We start from the raw sequence: 24,113 nt of genomic DNA, 5'->3' as shown, positions 1-24,113 counted from the left end.
AATCCCATCTTGACTCAAGTCACGAACAAAAAACTAATTTGCTCACATACCTAAAACAATGCTGCTTTTTTTTTTTTTTTTTTTTGGTAATACAATATTTTCTTTGCCTTTTTCTCTTGGTTTTCTTTTCTTTTAAATCTAGCACAACAGAAAAATCCAGCGATTTCAGGTTTACACGATGCCATGTATCTTTGGCTCAGGCCTGACCATGCAAGAGGCTTTAGCGTGTTGCCTCAAGCAATATCCATTATCGAATCCTGACCGGAGTAAGAATGCAAGCACAGCGTTTGGTAAAGTCACTGCTTATTTAGAAAGGAGGAAGAACGTCAGAAGTAAAAGCACACAAAGAGGAAAGAGTCAACAGTGCTGTGATTCATGATGCTGTACAAACCCTTTAAAGCTCTAAACACAAAGCACATGTGAAATAATACTAATAATCTAAAGTCGAAAGAAATGAGGGGTATATCTTTGCCAGAGTGTGTTCCATCATGCTCCTCTCTCGCTGAAATCCTGGATTCGGGTTCAAGGAAGACACTGATATTAAGTCCTCCTTTTTATGAACGTGAGTACATGTGAATGTGTGTGCGGGGGGGGCGGTTACGCGGTGGTCTCGCCATCGCTGTCGTTCAGGTAGCTGCTGCGTTTGTAGCGGGAGCGGTAGGTGCTTCGGCCCGTGCTCCCTTCCTCTTTTTCTTCTTCCTCTTCCTCGTCAGATCTGTCAAAGCGTCTGCGACTGGAGGGTGGGCTGGAGGGGGAGATAGAGAAGCTTTGATTAGGATCAGCATGTGGAAAGAGAGACCAAAGAGGATCATCTCTGAAGGAATGTTGGGTTATCAAAATTCTGAATGTGGGGTAACAATATTTAACAGGCCCTATAATTCAGTATCATCTTTGGTGACGCATTAGAGGTGCAGCCACACAAATCACATGCAAATCACACTGCGTGTAGTGCTCTGAAACATCACCTTATCAGATAATTGTTAGTGAAGTTGTACAAGCAAACAGCAAAAAATACCAAGAAAATACCAAAATTTGTAATGGTAAGTAAATGATTTTGTGTGTTATGGCTGATAAAGTATAAATGAGTAATTAATGACAGAATTTTCATTTTTGGGTGAACTACCCCTTTAAACATCCAGTATAATAACTAATATCTACTGATAACTGATATAGCAGCAATATATTACTAGTATTGATTTAGGTGCCATCGCAGTTGAGCCTCTTGCTGTTTGACTATACACTGTCAAGTCAGTACAGAGGTGAATACAAATAAAATGATGTATTATTAAAAAATCCCTTGCTATAAAAAATCTATGGTCCATTTTAAACAACTTGTAATATTCTTGATGTCTACTCATAGTCTTATCAGTGAATTAACATATAAATGAACTGTGTCCTCTAATTATACAAAAGCGAACAGACCGATGTAGAGAAAGCATGAATACCTCACCCTCTTCCAAAAGTCAATGATAACTTTTCGTGTCACTGAGTCTTATCTTCTCTTTGTCATCATAATACAAACTTCAGGTTAATTGCTGGCAAGCAGTCCTAATCGATTTTCTGTTTAATTATGTCCAAGACCAAAGAAAGAATTTCAAACTAACTTTAGTTACACTGATATTTTGAGATACTACATCACAAAGACATTTCAATGAATGATATAGAGCAGTGGTTCTCAACAAGGAGGCTTCAGAAAACTTCTACGGGGCCCCAGTATGTTTTAAATAATATACATTTTGTTATTTAGAACTACAGAGCTACATATCAGCTTAGATAGGAGGGCCTTCAAGTCAAAAAGGTTGAGAACTACTGATAAAGAACTACAAAAAAAAAAATCACTCAAAAATGTGAGTAACAAAGTGAATCAACACCGTGTAAAGACATACTGAAAGTAGAGAGTAAAGTTATGGTATAACACAATGAATGATATCAGACAGTACTGAGGTACTTGAGTATTAGTTTAACACCATGCTTGTTGCATTCCTTCACTCCACACGAGGTATCACCTTCTGCCATCTTTAATCACTGTCAGGCCGGTACAGGTACTTCATCATAAGATTGTCTACTTTCTTCTTCCTCTTCTTCTCCTCTTTCTTAGACACGGGGGGAGCTCCTTCAGAGGGGCCATCGGGCTCCAGCTCCTCCTCAGAGCCTGAGGCCTGCCTGCCAGGGGCTTTCTTGATACTGCTGGAGCTTCTGTAAGAAATAGTGGATGCTCCTGAACTAGAGTCCGACTCTGTGCTAGACTCAGACTCCGAGGATGAGGAGGAAGAAGAAGACTCTTTCTTGGACTTCTTCTTGGACTTCTTACTCTTCTTCTTGGAGCTCTTCTTCTTGCGGTCATCATCAGAGCTGTCTGATTCCGAGCTGTGGCTTCTTTTCTTCTTCTTCTTTTTGCTCTTGCCCTTCTTGCTTCGGCTGCTGCGGGTGCTGAGGCTACTGCTGGAACGCATGAAGTCCACGGCTGAAGCAGAGCGGCGCAAACTGGAAGAGCGGCCACTGTCTCTGCCGATCCTGGAGCTGCTGACGCTCTTCCGGTAATCCTCCTCTTCACCTTGCTTATCTTTCTCCGCTTCAGACTCTTCCAAGCTGGTGCGCTTGAACTTGATAGGTTTGAAGCTTAACACTTCATTAATTGCGGCCTCCAGGTCGGGGTCCAGGTAGTTGCGGTGACTGACCGGCTTGACGTCTGAGACGTCAGGTGGGCTGGAGTCAGTGGTCCGGGCTTGCGGAGGCATGGAGAAGCTTCGGCCGGAGGTGGAGTGAGGGCTGTAAGCACTGGAGCGAGCCTCGCTGAATGCTATGCTGCGGGCATCATCGTCCATGTCAAATTCACTGAGGCGACAGCTACGAGACAGCGACATGCGGGAGTCGGCACGGCTCACGCTTCCTGGGCTGCGCCGACTCAGGCTGGGGCTGATGGGTGAACCGTATTCACTCTGGCGATCGTCAAGACGAGGCCGGCTCACTGAACTCATGCGACTCACGCTGGAAATAGCATCGTCATCTAGGTCCATCGCAGTACGGCAGGTGGAAACCCGGCTCGGGGCTACAGAGGACACAACGGACTCTTTATCAAACTCAGACCAGCGGCTGTCCATGCCCTTCCTTGCCCGACTGGCTGCTTCCGAGTAGGCCTGAGAGATGACAGAACAACGATCATCAAGATCATCTCCTTCCTTCCTCCAGGAGTTGAGAGAATAGGAGTTATCCTCAGCTTCCTGCTTGGCCTTGTTCTTGCGGAAGGAGGAGAGGTCCTGGGAATCAGATTGTTCTTTGAGGGTGTTGAGGAGCGAACTTTGGTCTCCCTTACCTCCTATGGAGTCCTTCATGTTGGAACGTTTCCTGTAGCTGAGGGAACTCATGACAGACACAGGCCTGCTGGGTTCTAACTCTTTACCTTTGCCACTGTCTTTCCATTCTTTACCCTCTTCCCACTCTTTTCCCTCCTTTCCGTCAACATTTACAGCAAATCTAGATGAAGGAGGGGCAGACAGGGTGTGCACAGAGTAGAAAGACAAACAGATGGAGGGAGGAGAGGATAGAGATGGAAATATGAGAATGAGAATGAGAAAATACATGAATAAAAACTGAAAGATGACTGACACCCAAAGAGAGAAATAACAGTACAGGTTTATCCAAGCAGACAGGGTAGAATATACAGTAGATGAAAGTTTGATGTGACAGCAGGGAATACAAGGCACTTAAGGAAGACTCTTAAGCTTCTGTGATTCAAAATCAATAGTTAATCCATAAGCTCAGATATCTACATAACAATGTGGAAAAATAGATCCTTTTTGGTTGACATTTTTCAGGTAATTGCAATAAAACGTAACACTGACAAAGACTATAATTCCCTTTACAGAATGATTTATGCTAGAAAATGTTAATAAAAAATTTACAAACTGTAATCTGAAGCCAATTTCCCATAAAACTGCACCTTACAGAAATGATTGAAATGATCAAAATGATTGAAATTATGCAACAAAAGTTCTCAAGGTTTTAAAAAGGTGCAAGAACTTCAAAAGCCAAACTTAAATCTTCTGGTAAAAAGAAAAAACAGGAAAAAAATCGAAAGTGTCTGCCAGTGGGAAGACCTATTCATCTTCAGCAGAAAGGCACAGGTAGGCTTGCCAACTGGCCACTGGGCATATCCATTAATCCGGCTGTGAAGCTGTTCCCTTTTATATAAACCTCTGTTATCAAACTGCTGACAATGGGGAGAATAAGCTAGACAATACCAACAGAAAAATCCCTTAGCGTTAGCTAATTAGCTTTTCCAGACACCTTTTTCTAGCTTGCTGCATTGGGTTTGGGTTAAACCATTCTGTGGGGTAACGGGGGAAATGAGGTTGCAGGACTGACCTTGAGCTCTTCAGACTACCATCATCTGACAGGTTCTTGGCAGAGCCCTTGTTTTTGGACAGCCATGACTTCACCCCGTCAACGCGGTCCTCCACCTCAGAGTCGGTATCAGAGGCGCCCTCGCTGTGCAGCAGGAAGAGAGGGAACGTCAAAAAAATGAACAAGCAGAATCTGTACATAAATACTGTTAGTAGGAGGAACACAGGGATTTGCGATGGAGGCACAACAGTACAGAAACATGCGCCCGAACTCTAGAAACCTGGAAAAGGCCTATGTGTTAGTAAGTCAGACTCATAGTCCAACAACAATATCCTGCAGCTAGCTGGCTTTGTTTAATGTGTGAAGCATCCAAAAGGGTGAGGTAAGTACAACTCAAAGCCAAACCAGAAGAAAGGAGAGCACTGAAAAGAGAAAAAACATTCAGACTGTATCTTACCAGACTATAGCTCTGTTCCAAAATCTAGCTGGCTGCCTGCGGAAGCAGCCTTTTAAGGGATCATTAACATGCTCCTGATTTTAGGTGTACCTATGTAAGCAGTAGGTGACTAACTAGCCATTAAAACAACTAAATAAAAATACTGTGATGTATAGTTGAATAAAAACTGAATTATGGATAATAGGTTGTACAAAGCTTGTGAAAAATCCTCCTTTATAAAAAGAAGGCCTTCAGGCTAATTTAGCCTTGAAATACCATGTTAAAGGACAGTATGAAGGAACGGGCCATTTTGGGTCTGCAATTAACTTGACTCACTATGCTACCAATACCATGGATCTCTGTATACGAATGGGTTTTGTGGGGAAGTGTTGCGCTGTCAATAAGAACGAGTAAACACAGGCCGAATGTCCCTGGGAGCAGATGCATTAGCACCTCACACGGAAAGCAGCGCTGTGAATCCCAGTCCTGTTTGCTCATTTCTCTGGACCAGATAAAACCATTGGATTTATATTTGGCTGGATTTGCAAGTCAATGCTTCCCTGCCTCTTTAGATTAGTCTTATCCTTCACTTATCGCACAGCACACCGTACTGAATAACTATGAATCACCCTTCAAGAACCTAGAGTGCTAAAAAGTCTCCATATATGCACAGACAGGAGACCTTTAAAGAAGATTTCGTATGAACTGGGCCCTTTCTCACAATTTTGTTTCAATTTAAATTTTAATAATCATTGATATTGTCCTCCAGCACCATAGGAGTCAAATATCTCCCAATGAAATTATACTACATACAGTAGCTCATTATCCCAGGCGTAGAGAGAAGGTTAACTCTGAAGAAGCAGCTGTTTTCTCTGACATTAGAGTTCCAGTCTGCTTAGCTCTCCGTTTGTGGTATTATGCATATGAGAATATTATATATGCATGGACCCACAAGACAGTGCAGATGTCGCTAAACACTAACTGTACACTCACAGTCAGGGTGCTAGAGAGGGTCTAAATTAGAAGTTTTGATACACTCATGAGAAAACACTTAGGACAAAAGAATTTGTTGTCAAATGAGTAGCGCTCCGTCGATACATGCAGGCAACTTACGAGTGCCAAAGTATGTATTTCTTCAAGAGCCCTTTTGGCTCTTGCGTAAGCCCTAGTGCCCTGGAAGTAAACCGAGGTGAGGATGTTGTGTGAATAAGCCTTGAGCTCTGCTAGCCGGCCCATCGCTAAACAGTGGGACAGCAGGGTAATGTAATGAAGCGCTAATGCAAAATGTCACACACAATTTATGTCCTTGACCATATACCATTAGTTAAGCTGCACCTAAGCCCAGGGGAACAAACAAACAACACAGTGAGAGAGGAGAGACATTAATTGTCTGTGACAACGTGCCTCCATTGGTTGTACATCTCTGTTACAGGCTATTACATTTATCATTAGCACCTACAGAACTCTCTCAACCCCTCTATTTTCCTCTCTAGTCCATCTCTCTACTCTGTTTTCTTTCTCTATCCCTGCTCGCTCTCCAGCATTGACCCTTAAACAGGGAGAATTTGGACTTTTATATTGTGCAGCAGTTTCCTGGCTTTGTCTCTGACTATTCCTTTAATTGTATATGAACTCAAAACATGTCTAACATCTGTCTAAACATGAAATAACTGAGGAAAAAATTAATAGTTCCTAAAAAATTAAAGCTATGGTTATGATTTACCCTCATGTCATTCCAAACCAACATCTTCTGTGAAAATAAAACAAATAAAAACAATCAAAACAACAAGGACTGTTAAGCTGCAAAACGACAAAAAAACAACAAAAAAACAAAAAAAGAAAAATAAAAAAAAAAAAAAAATATAAAAAAAAAATATAACTTGGGTACGATATTCTAAGTCTTTTGAATTCATGACAGTTATGTTTGATTAATAGACAGCATGTTTGCATCTAATTGCACTTAATTTAATTAACCACTTAATGATTCAATTAATAAATTGATTGAAAGCTCTACTTTAATATTTAGTAACAATGTGAATAACAACTCCCTTCATACCAAATGCCTCTTTACATGTATCTAAACCAGAATTATCGTTAACTAAAACTATGAAAAACATTTTTGTTAATTGAAATATAGCTGAAATAAAAAATAAAATAGAATAATCAGTTCTCTACTATGGTTCTCCACTAAGGTTTGTATTTAGGTAACAAACCTCTTGAAGCCAGTCTAATTTACAATAATGCAACAAGAACTCCCCAATTAAATGATCAGGCCAGAAGGGTCAACATCCCTGCATGAACTCAAACATGAACTTCTGCAATGGCACATCCATCTAAACCTGATCAGTAATGCACAGACTGGCCATTAGCTTTTAATACTTTCTCACATGATGTAATAAGTGGTGCTTTGAGCTTAAGGGTTTTTAAAACTGGAAAACGCTCTAAGAGGCATACAGTGCGGACCAAGGACTATTGACAGGGGAATGAAATGGCTCGACGCCAAGGGCTGGTACTTTGTTGTAGGCCGTTGCCAGATGAGTTGGGGGGCATTTTGTAGGACATTTGAGGGTTATTCATTATTTAGCCCTCATGGTTGAAAGATTGATGAGGAACACGCCTTCCTTTCCTGCCTTAAGAGGCTGCTAAGTCCCAAGAACAGAAGTGTGAATTATTCAAAGGAGCGAGAGAGAGAAAGAGAGGTAAAAGAAGGCCAAGAAGGAGGGAGGGCAGAGAAAACCCTCGCAGATGTTTGTACAAAGCCCTGCAGCGTCCAACAAGTCTGCATGTGGACCCTACTGGCTCTTGAGTTAGACAGCCAGGGGATAGACCACGGTCTGGAGCCTGCAGACATGTAACTACACCTGGCCTGCACTCAAAATTGTTCTTACCCGTCAATGGACGCCATTCCCAATGGTGAAGCACCAGGTATCCAAAAGTTCAACATTACAAAGCAGGGGGGTTCAGGGAAAGGGAATCGCCTCTTGGGAGGGTAACTGAGTAGGGACCATGCTTGGCTTAGAAAAAGCATGCAGTTTGTAGTACGCATACATTATGTATGAGGCATTGTGCATAAAAAAGGAGAAAACCATGTTTGTGATGTTAGTCGTCATGCCCGGAAGTGTGATGCAGTATCAACATAATGCTTCTAGCCTTTTCTTGAGTCGAAATCGAGATTTACTATACAGAATATTCACTATTCTGTATTTCATTTCTCGAAAATGACTGCATGTACTGTATACTGCATCATCTTCCTGTGAGGGCAAAGGAGAATTCAAATATGTTAGCGTAAGTTCAAACTTTAACTCCTCACATCTTGTTCTTTCGTTTATGATACTTAGTCACCATGTCTTGTAAACTAGAGGTGGGAGGGAAACGAGACACAAACATAAAAAAAAAACAAGAAGCAGAAAAAAGTGAGTTTCAAATGGATAAGTAAAGAACAATGGATGTAAGATTTTTTTTTAAAATAAGTCATGGTCTTAAAAACACAGCTTGTGATTGAATATTTATCATGTCTGGTGTAAAGGTTTCTAGTGCTACATATTGCTCAAGATGTTTACCCAGAATTCTGACCTTTTGCTGACTTGTGCTCTGCATAACCCTTACGACGTGCAACTGTGCTGCTATTTCCTGTTATTTGGGTGACTAGAATTCTTCTACGCACATAAACGAGCAAATAAACTCAGCTCTGCGCTGTAAGGTGCAGGTCACTGAGAGAAGCGGAGCGGCGCAGAATGAGGCTGAATGGAGATGACTTCCTCTGACTGATGAGGCCAAGTACATAAAAAAAGGAGCTCCAAATTATGTGCAGCAGTTTTCGAGGCATAAATATTTAAGAGAGTGTGAATAAGAGATGACTGAGACTGAGACTGGCTCGCTGATTGCCATCTCCAAAAGCTCAGTGAACAGTGCATTCATCCAGACAGAGTCTTCTCTCTTTTCTATCTCTTTTTTACCCACTTATACACATGGAGAAGCTCTCCTGAGGTATGTATTAAATAAAGAGTCTTCAAAGCAGCAAGTGTTACCTGTTGATAAGATCCTCATTGTCATCACTCTCCATCTCATCCTCAATAGCAGCCTGGAGGTCCCCGATCCTCTTGAAGGCCAGCTTGAGATCCGCCTGGAGACTCTGGTTGGCCGCTTCCAAACTCTCAATATCCATTTCCTGAAGATACAGGGTTAGATTTCAGTCTGACTAAGAGGCACTCGTTTCTGCCTATTTTAACATTTAGATTACTTTTGCTATGGTCATCTAACATTCACATAAATGTATTACTAAAAAACAGTAATAATTTAAGAACATTGTTAAATGTAATATTTTATGAATCTTAGAGTGATTATCCATTTTTCTCATGGTACATCAGTGTTGTTACTGTTAACTAAAATATCAAAAATCTGAAATATAAATATTACATAAAAATATTTGATACTTAGTCACCATAATCTTAAACTCAAAAATTTTTAAAGTTACATGGCAAGCAAAAAAATTAAAAAATAAAAATAAGTTTAAAGGGGTCATATGATGCTGCTAAAAAGAACATTATTTTGTGTATTTGGTGTAATGAAATGCGTTTAATTTTCCACATACTGTACATTATTGTTTCTCCTCTATGCCCCACCTTCTGTAACGACTCGATTTTTACAAGGCTCATCTCTCTGAAAAGTGAGGTGTGCTGTGATTGGCCAGCTATCCAGCGCGTTATGATTGGCCGAATACCTCAAGCTTGAGATGGAAATGTTACGCCTCTTAACATCTTGTGATGCCTTGTCCGGCAGAAGCGACGAGACATAAACATAAAACCCATTCTAAACATGATATGAACATGATTTCTAGTCATGAATTCTTTTGGAAGGCAAAAACAAAGTAGTTTCGCTTTCTAAACGAAACAGCGTCACACATCTTGAGGGAGCAAAGGCCGGAGGCCTAGAGTGAGCCATGGCCGGCTTGAGTGAGCAGAGGTGTCCGCTTCGTCCACGGTGAAAGCCGATTCGGCAATCCACAGTGCAAAATGTATGTATTTCCTCAGCAACCAGCATGGATAAGCTTCAGGCATGACGAAATGGATATCGACCTCTTTTGGAAGGCCAATCAAAGTAGTTTCGCTTTCACAGTGAAACACACAGGGTCTATACGACACGGCGGCGGCGGCAACAACAATACTACAACGAGAATAAAAAGTACACCTTCTTTCTTTGCGTGAACATCTGGGAGGCGTTATGCAAATCTTCCCACATACTGACGTAGAGATGTGGGGGCGTGTTAGAACAAGCCGTTTCAGGGGGGCGTGGATGAGTCTTAACTTTTATAAAGAATATCTCTTTAGATTTAAGACTTTAGTCTATTTGGATTTAAGACTTCAGATCTTCTTTATTCACCAAGAGCTTGTAACACTCCAAAGAGAAAGGAAAATTTGAAATCACATCATATGACCCCTTTAAGAATTACAATTACTAATACGAACACAAAAATACAAATAAATTAAAGCTGAATAGAAATATTAAAAAACAAACTAAACTAATAAAAATGAACTAAAATAAAAATATATAAATAAAAGATCATTCAAAATATTTATAAATACTATACAAGTATATAAATAATACTAAAATAACAGCTGTACATTAAATTTTTATGATGCCTAAATCAGTCTGTAGTATAAGTATAGTGAAACAATGTTTCTATTGTTTTTTTGTTTGTTTTTTTTAGATAAAATGTAATAGAATTGATTACTGGCCAAAACAATTAGTAGCTAGACTTTATTGGCCAGAATTTTAATATCAGTGCATCCTTAGTAAATCATGATTTATTTATTTAATTGTTTGTTTGTTTGTTTCTTTAAATATTCAGTTCACATAATAAATTCAGTTGTGAAAAAACAGAACACATCTATTAAAACGTATTAATTCATGCATTAGTTCCATTATTTTCTATATCTGAATTGGCAAAGTAAAATTCTGCATTCATCAACCATGGTGGTCGTGGGCAAAAAGAGTTCATTTTGACCCTGATCCATGAGGTCAGGCATTATTGTCAGTGGACTTGGTTTTCCTATTCATCCCAAAGGGGTTCAGGTCTGATCTTTATGATGGCCAATCAATTTCTTTCTCACCACCAGACTTAGTAAATTACTTCTTTATGGACCTCATATCATGCTGGAAGAGAAAAGAGCCCTCTTCAAACTGTTGCACACCATTTTTTTAGAATGTCACTGTATGCTATAATTTTATGATCTGTCTGGAATTAAGAGGTTTAATCAAACCTGTTATCTAGAGGGTCCATATAGGCTGTATGTAACATTTCTGCTTTCATCACATGCTTAAAGGGATAGTTCACTCAAAAATTTAAATTACCATCATTTATTCCCCTTATGTAATTCCAAACCTGGAATAAAATAGAAGATATTCTGAGAAAAAGTCAACAGGCTTTAATGTTCCTAACATTCTTTAAAATATCTTATTTTATGTTCTGCATAGGAAAGAAGTCAAACTGGTTTGGAATGACATGGGGTTGAGTAAACGATCACAGAACTTAGTTTTTTGGGTGCACTATCCCTTCAAGACACTTCAGAATGAGATCAGGCTTCTCACCAGCTCGTGTTTCTTGCGGCTGGCTTCCGCTTCCTTCTTGGCCAGCTCAGCCATCTCCTCCTTGACATCTCGGATCTGCCTCAGGAGACGCTTGTTCTGCTCTTTCTCCCGGTTCTCGCTGGCACTGCGTTGGTCTCGTTCCTCAGTCAACTTCTCGAGATTCTCTTTCAGCCTCGCTACAAGACTCTACAGAAGACGCAATCATTTATTTAACACATATTTGGAGCAATGACATGCACCATCGCTTAAGTGTTTCTGGACCCACGGTGGTTGTTTACAGAATCCTGCAAGTCTAGCACTGAAATATGCAAGATTGTCAAGCTATCCATATGGTGTGAAACTCCAAATAACTTCCACAGCAACTTTTCTGTGATTTTTCACACCAAAGGTGGGCTGCGCTGGCATCGAAACAGAAATATCTACACAGACATTCTTTACAGCTTCGGATGGGCATGGTTTAAACAAGCTGCCTCTAGAGATAACATTGCCCAAGCCTGAACTGAGCTATAAGTCCAACAAATCAGTAATAACAGCGCTTTTAAATCGCTTCTGTTGACAGATTTTGCTGTGGGCGCAGTAGACGTTTGTAATTTGTGCAGAGTGCCAATTGTAATTCTGCAGGTGAGCGGGTGCACCCAACAGAGATGAACGATGAAGAGGACTGGCTGTTGGAAAATGCCACTTAAGGAGCAAAAAACCCATCAAATCAAACAAAACAAAACGCTGAAATAATGTGCATTAGAGGAAACACATTAATTACACTAGTTGTGTACAATGCAAAAACTGATGACCCACTGCCTCCGCAACATAAAATATCACACATGAAATTAAATGTACGTTCCCACTTTAAAAGTGGGACTGACACTGTTGATTTGAAAAACACAGAGTGGGTCGGAAATAATCCACATTTAATTCATAGTGACTTTTTTTGGTGGGGAATTGTAAAACACTTTTAGTACAAAGGTTAAAGGTCTATAAAGCGTGGACCAATGGGGAAAGCCTGGTGGATGTGTAGATTAATTTCACCCTTATCTGACACTTCAATGCCTGCGCGCTGACCTTTTGACACTTCCAGCAGCCCACATAAACATGCATCCTGCCAACTCACCTCCAAACGTTTGACCTGTGTCTTCTCGAACTCCAGCTTGGTCTCCAGCTCACGGATCTTGGCCTCCTGCCGGCTGACCAGAGACTTGTCCACCATGGACTGCTCTTGGAACTCTAGCTGACTCTGCAGGGCTGTGAGCTGCCAAACACACACATACAGAGTGAGAATTCACACAAATACACTGAGAAAGGACAGCAAACTGCATTTCATGGAAATACTGGATATAACTATTACCTGCTGAGCAATGACTCAAAGAGACAAAGCCCTCATCACCACGGGGTGTCTTTAACGAGGCATACCTGGTTTATCAGCCTTTAAACCAGCTCTGCCGCTCTACATCGAGTGATAAGTCTAACACAGTTCAGACCAGAATTGAGGTTCTGATACTTGCTCAGTTACACAGGTCTCAAATGCATTATCCAAGCCCCATCACTGTGCCATGTCTCCATATAGCCACAGTCGTTTCAAAGAGTGAAAATATTCTGTGCTAAGAATAATAATTTTTCTGAATACACAGTTGGCCAGATAGAGTTGTTGAGCAAATTATACAACTTTGAGATATGTGAGGAGGAAACAAACTGTTCCCTACTGTATGGGAAATTAAATTGGAAAAGAGAGTATAGAGAGTACAGAATCTGATGCTGAGAGTGCAGTGTCAAATGCTGAGAGAGAAGACTGATTCTATAATTAAAGAGTTAATTACTGAGAGACAGGGGTGTACACAACACCTCATCTATCATATTAATAATAATAATCATTATATCATTATGGGCCACCCCCTTGCCAAGGGGCCCTGTTACTCAGTTCCACTATTACCCCCTCTCCGATGCCCCTGCTGAGAGAGGCGGAGTCTGAGCCTATAATTAAAGATTGAAATGCTGAAGTCTGATTCCATAATTAAAGTCAACTGTTGAGGGGGTGGAGTCGGTTAATATCATTAAAGATTCAAATGCTGAGGAGGTGGAGTCAGTTCATATCATTAAAGAGTCAAACGCTGAGGGAGCAGAGTTTGTTCATATAATTAAAGGTTCAAATACTGAGGGGGTGGAGTCTGTTCATATTAAAACACCAAATGGTAAGGGGGCAGAGTCTAATTCTACATTAAAAAGTAAAATGCTGGGGAGGCGGAGTCTGATCATATAATTAAAGTTTCAAATGCTGTGAAAGTGGGGTTTGATCATATCATTAAGAGTCAAATGCTGAGGGGCCAGAGTCTGGTCATATAGTTTAAGATTCAAATGCTGAGGGGGTGGAGTCTGATTCTACATTAAAAAGTAAAATGCTGAGGAGGCAGACTGTGATCACATAATTAAAGACTCAAATGCTGAGGAAGTGGAGTCTGATCCTATTATTGAAGAGTCAATGGTTGAAAGGGGCAGAGTTCGGTAATATCATTAAAGAGTCGAATGACCTTAGCTCACCTTAGACAGAAATAATCAATACAGTAGCTTAATTACGCTTAAGTCTACGTAGGATGTACTCTAAGAATGCAAGTAACAGTGTTGACTTTGTGAATATGCATTTCTGTATGGATGCTTAAGTGAATTCACCTTCTCCTGGACATCCTGTTTCTCTTTCATGGCCTCCTCCAGCTGGGCCTGCAGGTCACTGATCTGGGCCAGGTTCTGTGAGGACTGCACAAGAACACACCATAGAGGGGTCAGAGTCTTCTTCACATCACAGGACAACCTGAACCTACAGTTCCTTTATAAGTCATTTGTCATGCTTTAAAAATAATATCTTTAATGGTGCACATTTTCTGTATGTGCGTATGAAATACACAAATGACTGAAATAGAAGATCTCTTGTTGTGGGGAATATTTTATAAAGATGGACTACATTTTCTTTTTTCTATTGATGCATACAGTCCAGTATACCATTAAAAAAACAGCATGTTGAGAACATACCAAAGAAGTGGGCAATATGCACTACGATCTTCTGTTATTTTGGTGATATATCTTATACAGCACACTGCAAACCATTTAGCTACTGACAGACAAGCAATCTTATGGTCTGTTAATGACATCTCAGAGAAAAATGGCAGCAATAAATGTTATGTTAACAGAAGCATGAGTGAAATGAAGCGGAAAGAGCGTTAACTACACAACTATCTGGATGCCTCAAGTATGATTGTGACTGTGTTTCAAAACCTGTGCAGTGTTCCCATAAATGAACCATAGAGCTGGTGAAGTAAACCCAGGGGAATAGGGCTGTTCCACTGGAGAGGATCTGTTTACTTAGGGTATGTGAAGCCACATCACTCTTCTCTACATTGCTGCCATAGCAGCATGCTGTGTTTAAAACACTCTTAATGACAATCAACCCACGCGCTCAAATACATGACAATCCCTGCAGTGACACCTTCACACTGGCACGAGCGACCAATCAAAGAGAGTAATACAAAGTGGTCTATCTGTTCATGCTAAATGATGCTGTTGATTTGATTAACATGATGAAAGCATGTTGCCGAGAAACAGCAATGAATCATACTGGAAAATGTCAAACATGGTGAAATGATGTAGCACGCAATATGCACAGTGTCAAAAAATATATAATCAAAAAGGACAACACAACTGTGAATAAAAATGATTTTTAGGCCTGTTTCACACTGCTGCTTGCTGTGAATGCTGTAACCTTTGAAATATGGCTCCGTGAAACATGAGCAGTGTGAAACATGCCTCAGTATGTGTGTGTGTATATATATATATATATATATATATATATATATATATATATATATATATATATATATATATTATATATATATATATATATATAAAATCTGTTATATAAAAAATAATATAAATAATTATTTATATATTTTATATATAAAATAAATATAAATAATTAAAATATATTTAATTAAAGAGGTCATATGATGCGATTTCAATTTTTCCTTTCTCTTTGGAGTGTTACAAGCTCTTGGTGCATGAAGAAGATCTGTAAAGTTGCAAAGACTAAAGTCTCAAATCCAAAGAGATATTCTTTATCAAAGTTAAGTCCCTGCCCTGCCCCCCTAAAATGGCTCGTTCTAACACGCCCCCGCATCTCTACGTCACTATGTGGAAATACTTGCATAATGCCGCCCAAATGTTCACGCAAAGAAAGAAGGCGTGGTCTCAGTAACTGCAGTTAGTGTTGAAGCAGCCATGTCGGGAAGATGCTGTGTATATCTAGGCGAAAGCAAAAGCACTTTTTTTGGCCTTCCGAAAGTAGATGCATTTAGGAATCTTTAAGATTACTTACAACAGAACAGAAACGCACGGTTGAAGACCGTTTCGTGAACCTAGGAGAGGAGGTAATTCTGACTTTGCTACGACAATCTGGTGCTTCTGAATCAGCTACTGTAAGTATGTTTTGTTATTAGTTTAAGTATTTGCTGTAGACTGTTCAAATGCAGAGTTTTGTGTGCGTATGTGTGTGTGCGTGCGCGTGTTAGAGAGAGAGAGAGAGAGAGCGAGACAGAGAGACAGGGTCACACAGTGGAGTCAGCTGTCTAAACTGTCCATGGCTTGTGTACTGCAAACACATAGGAGCTTCATCACTGTGTCTGTCACGTGACTCTGTTCACCTTTCAGGCTTGAACTGATGGTAAAACTAAGGACATTATTAACTGTCTTCATATTTATTTTGAAAGTTGAAGCTCACGATTATGGAAAGGGATGTTACAATGCACTGGGTCAGTTGGCCAATCAGAGCAGACTGCGCTTGTCAGAAGGAGGGACTGTTTAGAAAATGACGCGTTTGAGAGAGGCGGAGCATAGAGGACCTACAATTATGTACAGTATTTGGAAAAGTATGTGTTTTTTGAACATTAAAGCATGTCAACATATTTTGTTATTCCAAATACACAAAATAATGATCTTTAAAAAAGCATCATATGACCCCTTTAAATGTTATTTAATTTGATGTATAATTTCTAGTTTTAGGACACAAAAAAAAACAAATAAATGTACATACATGTACATGTACTATGTGTGCGATGATGACAGAGAGACTCTGTATAGTGTCTGATAGAGTTACCTGGGCAACAGCGGCTTTGTGTTTCTTCATGAGTTCGTTCATGTCCTCTTGATCCTCCTCCATGCGAGACTGCAAGTCATTCTTCTCCCTCTGCAATCGACTCAGCTGCTCCTCAAGCTACATGGAAATCAAACAAAAGCATAAGACGAACACAAATATGACTGCAAATTGAAATAAAAAATGTCTGAGAAATGGAAAACAATCAATCTGATAGAAATGCTTGACGTTTTGGCAGGTCTTACGTTTATGCATCAGGAACTGATTGGGTGCCAGAATGTGTTTTTAGCTCTTTTTATTGATAAAGACAGCAGCAAATAGGCCACAAACTCAACGCAGTCAGACTCAAACCTCTGCCCTCTGCGTGTCAGGAACATACGCATCTAACCACTCTGACTTCAGCAACTGAAAGCCCAGCTCCTTTAATTCCTTAAAGAGATCATTTTCTTGTCACCCCGTCACTAAACAGGAGCTGCTTGCATTGTATAAATCCCTGAGAACACAGCACCGTCTCCCAATTAGAGATGAACACTTCACTGCCTGCTCTGTCAAACAGTATCAGAGGTCTAATTCCATTCAATAATAATTACCTGAATAAAACAGGCAGCTAATCTCAGAGGAGTAACTTTCAAATGTATTAGTAAAAGCAAAAAATGTAGATGTCACACATTACTTATGAATTAGAAAGCATAAAAGCAAGAAATTACAAATCAAGACGAATGAATTAAAATGACGGGTTATATTCTGCACTTTTTAAAATAATTTTACTTGTTTCCCTGATATGCACTAAAAATATCACAACTTTTACCCTCTCTGATCAAAAACAGATTCCTACTGTTAGTACACCTTTAAGAGGCCTAAAAGTGAATGACTTGGTTAATCTCACTTAATGTGAAAATTGCCTTAGCTGTATGTGCACAACCATTCAAAAGTTTGGGATCAGTAAGATTTTTTTAATTAATCATTTTATGCAGCAAGCACACATTAAATTGATTTAAAGTGACAGTAAATACATTATAATATGATTTATAATATTACAAAAGATTTTTATTTCAAATAAACGCTGTTTTGAACTACAGAATCCTGGAAAAAAAATGATCATGGTTACCACAAATATATTAGGCCGCACAACTGTTTTCAACATTGATTTAAATTGTAATAATATTTTACAGTATTACTGTTTTACTGCATTTTTGATAAAAAAAAAAAACATTAAAAAATATAAAATAGAAAAAATTACATTTGGTAATACATTCAAATAAAAATGAGCTGTTATAAATTGTAATAATATTTCACAATAATACAGTTTTTTTTTTTTATAAAATAAATGGAGTCTTGGTGAGCATTAAGAGACCTCTTTAAAAATTGCACAAACCTTCAAACTTCTGAACAGTAGTGTAAATTTCTGTGGCCATATGATAGTGTGCTTGTGGTTATGGCATAAATATTATGATGACTTCTCAATAACTGATTTTTTAAGTCTTCATAAATGATATACATGGATTTGGTTTTCCATTATATTTCTCTTTTAACACAAGATACTGCTAAAAGATATTCCCTATTGTCTGTACTGTTCCATTTCACGCCTTTAAACTCTGTCTGGCAGATGTATTGTATCAAACCTATGTGCCACCTTCAAATCTTCTAGTGGAAATCCATGAGCTCCCGGGGAGGGATGACAGACAGACCTGGAGCTAATCACACAGTGATCATGACCACACCATTTATCACGGCCTTGCTAATCAATATGACAATATTTAGTTGAGAGACTGGTTTAGCAATACCCACAAAAACACTGCACCAAAACAATGCTTCAGCATGGATGAGGCTTTATAGAAAATTAAAATGTTCACTGCACCCTTCTGTCAGAGTGTCTCTTGCTCCAGAGAGCTGAGCAAATATGACAGGCAGCGACAAAAAAAAACAAAACGATATGGAGACAGCGTCAGGGGAACAGCATCTGCAGAATTTGGCTGCATCCGTCTCTCCTGATATCACTTCATAATATGCTACAGCGAGGACACAATTACACAATTTTCTCCACGCTCAAATAATACTGAATCAATGACAGAATTATTAAAGTGTAATACATTTCACGCCGATACATCCTGTTCAAATTAGAGCCGACATCGGAACGTGCCATTATGGGAGGAAATCACTTCCCCGCTGTAAATAATTGAAATGACATCCTGGCTGCATGTGTGTAAAAGAAGCAAAACGACTCAGTTTTGTTCTTTTTCAAACACAGACAGACTTACCGCCTGCTTGGATTTAGATATGTCATCCATTTGGACATGGAGGTCCTCGATCTCCACTTCCATTGACTTTCGGGCTTTGACTGCAGCAGCACACGTGAACTCTGATTCCTCGAGCTGTGAAGATCACACACACATAAATAAAATGCATGTTTATGACTGGATGTCATATATGAAGTGTTAACTACAGAACAGACCTGGTTCTTGAGCTGAGCGATCTCTCTCTTGCTGGGAGCATTGTTCTTCAGGTGATCCAGCATGATCTGGGCATCAGCCAGCAAAGCCTTTGTGCGCTTCAGGTCTTTCCTCAGACGCTTTTCTGTTTCCACATCTCTGTGGCTCACCTGAAAACACCAAAGACAGTATACGCTTTAAGCAACTGTATATTTGAAGAAAATGCGGAAACATAACATGCTAGTTATCATATTTGAAACCATATTTCAAATGTTGATATAGTACAGTATACAGTAAGTTGAGTGCTGTACCTGGTCTTGAGCACTCATCAGCTTGGTTTCCAGGTCTCTCCTCTCCCGCAAGACCTTCTGCTTCTCTTCATATTCCTCCTCCAGCTGCACCTCCATTTGCTTGAGCTGCTCACACACAAGCATAGTAACAGAACATCACAGAGGGCTTTGTGAAGTAGGTTTGCCCTGAAGAGTCAATCCAATTATATACCATCATTCCAGACATATAAACACATCCCCTAAATGTGTCTTTAGATGCTTCTGAGCACCTTCAAGTGTCAATCATGGAACTCGGTTGTGAGAAAGAAGGGTAATTATGGGATGCACTGTACTTGCGGCTTGATTGGTTAAGTGGAGAGGAGGGAAAGGTGAACCATACGTGAGGAAAATAAAACAGCAGCCCCCATGAATTATACATCAAAACAAAACTCAATGAGTTCAGCGTATCTGCACCTCCGCGGCAAAGACACTCCACAAATGTGAAAGCCGCTATCTGCAACAAAAGCTGCATTGAAATATGCTGAATGGAAATTCTTATTCAACACAAGGCCGAATATGTCTTGTTTATTTATGTTGTACAGGAGTTGAAACGAGCTCTGCATAAGAACTGAACATCAGCAATTAAAATGTTATAAACTGAACTCACCTGAACTTCTGAAATCAACTATAAGGTATTCTGAGCATGTTTAAGTGGTGTTAGCTGGTGACGTGTATAGGAGCTCTAAATGCTATTATAATTCTGCTATTATACATTTTTGTAATCATTTTCTCATGATTGTGACATAAAAGATGTTTTCTGAGATATCGACTTATTTTGCAGCGATCAGAATAAATTCAGGGCAACCTTTGACCTCAAGACAAAACTTTTGTTATTAAAAGAAAATAATAATAATGATAACAAGTGCTGACAAATCGATTAAATGCAATATATCGCATCCAAAATAATAATGTGTACGTGTACTGTGTATATATAAAAACACACACACACACATATACATATATATATATATATATATATATATATATATATATATATATATATATATATATATATATATATATATATATTATTAAATACAGTTTCTTATTTCTTAAATATATACATGTGTGTGTATTTTTTTATACATACAAACAGGGGTGCACATAAGTGGGCTGCAGGTCCGCATGCGTGACCAAAATAAAAAATGAGCTAAATAAATAAGTTCTGACAGTGCATGTGTGTACTGACATGGTTAACAGCTGTTAATACACAATTACAATTTTAGAACGACAAACTGTACTATATAAGATTTCTTTTCAAAACTGAAAGCATAAATCTAGATCAGTGGTTCCCAATCTTGGTCCTGGAGAACCCCCAACACTGCATGTTTTTGGTGTCTCTTAATCTGACACACACATTTGAGGTCTTGGAGTCTTCACTAATGAGCTGATGAGTTGAATCGGGTGTGTTTGAATAGGGAGACATCTAAAATGTGCAGTGTTGGGGGTTCTCCAGGACCAGGATTGGGAACCACTGATCTAGGCTATCACATGCTGTTTTCAAAGCACAATACAAAACTGTAACATTCATTCACTGACGCTCTTTAATCAGCAGCATCGCTAAATCCGGAAGCGTGTATACTTACTTGCCGGCAACCCACCAAAATAAAAGCTTACTGATTTTAAGTTTGATAAAAACGCTTTTAATTTATTTATTTTTAGACTCTTTTATCCAAAGCGACTTACAACTGGAGAATACATAAAGCGATTCTTCTTAAAGAGACAAACAAAGAAAGTATTAGGAAATATTAGCATTTTATTTTTAAGTTTACAATAAAATAATTGTATTTGTATTAAATACTAGGCCTAACTTTTATTTTGGATGCGATTAATCAATTTGACAGCACTAATAATAATAATAATAATAATAATAACAACACAAAATTTTTTGATAATATAGTAATGCATTAGTTAACAGTACAGTAAAATATTTCACTTAAAAAAAATAAATTTAATACATATATTACCTAACATTAATATTAATAGCATAATTAATTAATTAATAATAATAATAATATGACTACTACTACTATTATTATTATTGATTTTCTTTTATTTACAAACAGCTCCACAAAATTCAGCATTTGCATAACATTAAGACTGAAATTTAAAAAAATAAATGATATACATATATAATTTCATTCATACATACAATGAAGCTAACATACAAAAGGTTGCAATGATTATTAGCAGTTATTGTTGTATAACAGCTGATTGACTGTCTCATACCTTCTTGCTGCAGGACTGTCTGATCTCCTCCACCTCATCGTCTTTGCTCTCAATCTCTTTCGAATGCGTCTGTCTCAGTCTCTCCATCTCCATCTCCAGACGGAGCTTGGCCTGCAGGTCGTAACATCAACAGCTCAGTGAATACAAATCCACACCTTCTGCAAGCATACATGCATTGGAATCCAGTGGAACAGGCGCTATTTGCATACAGATGCATATGCAAAATATCCCTGTCGCACAGGCCAATAAAACGCTTTGTAATTATTATTATAATGTATGCAGACTGTGAGTATTGACAGTTTCTTCATACCGACACATAAGCTGAATTTACATGAATTAGCATATTACCCATAACAGTTGAAAATTGTGTGCATGGAGAATGTGCATCATTCCAAGAAATAATACATTAAACATCAGGCAGCTCAATACAATGTATATCCTTATTCTCATGACATGATGTCACAAGTGTACAGCTGGTTGGAGTGTGATGTGTGTGGGTTTACTTAGACAATGTTTGGAAACAAAATTGTTGCAAAAGTTAGTGAAAATTAATCAAGTTTTTACCAAGATTGAAAAAATGTGATAGCGTGTGAGTTTGATTACCTGCTCCAGCATCTGAATGGTTCCGGCCTGTTCATCAAGCTCTTCTTCTTGATCTTTGACCTTTGCCTCAAGGTCACGAAGCTGCTTTTTAACCTTGGCCAATGATGCTTCATCCTTTGTCTCCTGTGAGTTCAGATCTTGAAGCTCTGCCTCCATTTGCTCGAGCTTCAGATTGACAGCACATATCTCCAGATCCTTATCCTGAGAGAGCAGAGAAAAACTCATTTAGAACAACAGTCTGGACTGAGCACACACAGACACGTGTACGTCACAGCCAGGAAAATCTGTGAGTGCGAGACAACAAAGGAGGATGATATAAGAGAGGCTGCTGACCTCCAGTTGTTGTCTGAGGCTGAACACTTCCCCGGTCAGCATGTCTTTCTCTCTGCTCAGTTTGTCCCGCTGACTCTTCTCTCTCTGAACCTCCTCCTGAGCCTGAGTCTGCTCGGAGTCAAACCTGCAGACATTGCATACACACAAAACACACACACCATCAACAAACTTAAACTCAAAGAAAGAGAAAACAAAGGTACAAAGACACTTTACTCCAGATGCTTTACTCTCTCTGTTCCGATGTGGTGGAACGAGCTGCCAGATTGCACCTGATCTGCTGAGACCAAATAAATCGCAAATAATTCCACAAGCACTAAACTACAACCATGATAGCCCTTCATATAATACTAAATATGAAAAAATTATCCACCTAATTCTTCAATGAGGAAGTAAGCATATGGGCAAGACTTCCAGTTCATTAGCCGCTATAGGGAAATAACGAATAGAATTACAACGTGCAGTAAATGATAAACTGTTTGCACTACAAACCAGTATGTTCAAAATTATGATAATACCTTAAAATAATATGGTAAGACACACCAATTTACAATATCAAGCAGCAAAATGAGCAGTTTTGTACAGCTAAAAATAGCTGGAAGCGAATGAGACTGGAAGCAAGACCCATAAAATTTACATTTGGCCCATTTTTACGGAAAGAATAAGGTGGATAAACAATTGACACTTTGCACACCCACCCCCCATAGTTACTGTTACATGTCCAACAAGCCATGGAGCTCTCACACCACACATCATGTAAAAAAAAAAAAAAAAAAAAGTCTCAGCTTTCAAATTTCATAATTTTTTAAGAAGAAATACCATTTTGTGGCTCTTTAATGTACCGTGACATATCGCTGCAGTTCAAGCGGCACGTGAACCGTTCATGTCTTCCTCTTTACTAGTTATAGCATGAAATAAACATGAATGAACATCAGAAGGTATCTTGTTTAAACTCTGGAAAGACAGTACACAAAGTTTTTTAAGTTCAAGTCCACCAGTGTTAATCTACTCTCCTGTCTGGTTTGTTTTTCAGACAAAATGGCAAACTTGGCATTATGATTGGTCAGACTGCCTGTCAATCAATCTCCTAGCATAGGGTCCATTAGAATAAAATCACAGGGAATTTAAAGCGATAGTTCACCCATATAACAAAACTGTCATCCTTTACTCACTCATTTTTTCTGTGGAACAAAATGAAGATATTTTAAGGAACGTTGGTAAGCAAACAGTTTTGATTACCACTGATTTCCACTCTACGGACAAAACACACCAAACATATTCAGAATACCTTCATTAATGCATCACAGAAGAAAGTAAGTCATAGTTTTAGAATTGTCATTTTTGGGTGAACTATCAAGCTGATAATACAATTTTTTTTGACCCAATGTCAATGGATCTTTTTTTTTAATATACACTATTTTCATTTAAAAAGAAATTCAGGGAACAAAGCAAATATTCTTTAACATAGAAATAAAAACCCACAATCCACTTTAAAATGAAATTTAAAAGAAAGAAAACTGTGTTATTTTAGAAAGTTTTGTTAGGTGTGACAGTTTTTGTCTATGACAGTATACAGTAGTTTATCTATTTCCGCCATTAATAAAAGTTGGTGCCATTAAATTGTTTAGTGCATATCATGATTACATCTGCCTCCCTGCTCTTTAGATATCAGTATTTACCATAGAAAAACCCATATT

At 38.8% G+C, this 24,113-nt stretch overlaps 1 protein-coding gene across 9 annotated transcripts in view; it reads right to left on the bottom strand.

Moving 5' to 3' along the window:
• Positions 1 to 696: 696 nt before the first annotated feature.
• Positions 697 to 24,113, bottom strand: part of LOC109103565 (unconventional myosin-XVIIIa-like) — a 102,217-nt gene continuing 78,800 nt past the window's right edge. For 7 of the 9 annotated variants that reach the window (XM_042739531.1, XM_042739532.1, XM_042739534.1 and 4 more), the window contains 15 exons: positions 22,420 to 22,543; positions 22,087 to 22,287; positions 21,484 to 21,594; positions 19,237 to 19,341; positions 18,949 to 19,095; positions 18,755 to 18,868; positions 16,500 to 16,616; positions 14,027 to 14,110; positions 12,477 to 12,614; positions 11,369 to 11,554; positions 8,809 to 8,948; positions 8,091 to 8,135; positions 4,366 to 4,488; positions 2,007 to 3,474; positions 697 to 745 (listed from right to left, as the gene is read on the bottom strand). In XM_042739531.1, the coding sequence (XP_042595465.1) occupies positions 2,019 to 3,474; positions 4,366 to 4,488; positions 8,091 to 8,135; positions 8,809 to 8,948; positions 11,369 to 11,554; positions 12,477 to 12,614; positions 14,027 to 14,110; positions 16,500 to 16,616; positions 18,755 to 18,868; positions 18,949 to 19,095; positions 19,237 to 19,341; positions 21,484 to 21,594; positions 22,087 to 22,287; positions 22,420 to 22,543 (3,091 nt within the window). In that variant the 3' untranslated portion in view covers positions 697 to 745; positions 2,007 to 2,018. The remainder of the gene's footprint in view (positions 746 to 2,006; positions 3,475 to 4,365; positions 4,489 to 8,090; positions 8,136 to 8,808; positions 8,949 to 11,368; positions 11,555 to 12,476; positions 12,615 to 14,026; positions 14,111 to 16,499; positions 16,617 to 18,754; positions 18,869 to 18,948; positions 19,096 to 19,236; positions 19,342 to 21,483; positions 21,595 to 22,086; positions 22,288 to 22,419; positions 22,544 to 24,113) is intronic. The other 2 variants (XM_042739535.1, XM_042739529.1) reach the window with 1 other exon arrangement.

Source organism: Cyprinus carpio, chromosome B15 (genome assembly GCF_018340385.1).
Source record: "Cyprinus carpio isolate SPL01 chromosome B15, ASM1834038v1, whole genome shotgun sequence".
Classification (NCBI taxonomy): Eukaryota; Metazoa; Chordata; class Actinopteri; order Cypriniformes; family Cyprinidae; genus Cyprinus; species Cyprinus carpio.
Note: the sequence above shows the minus strand (reverse complement) of the source record. Positions and strands in the feature narration are given on the sequence as shown.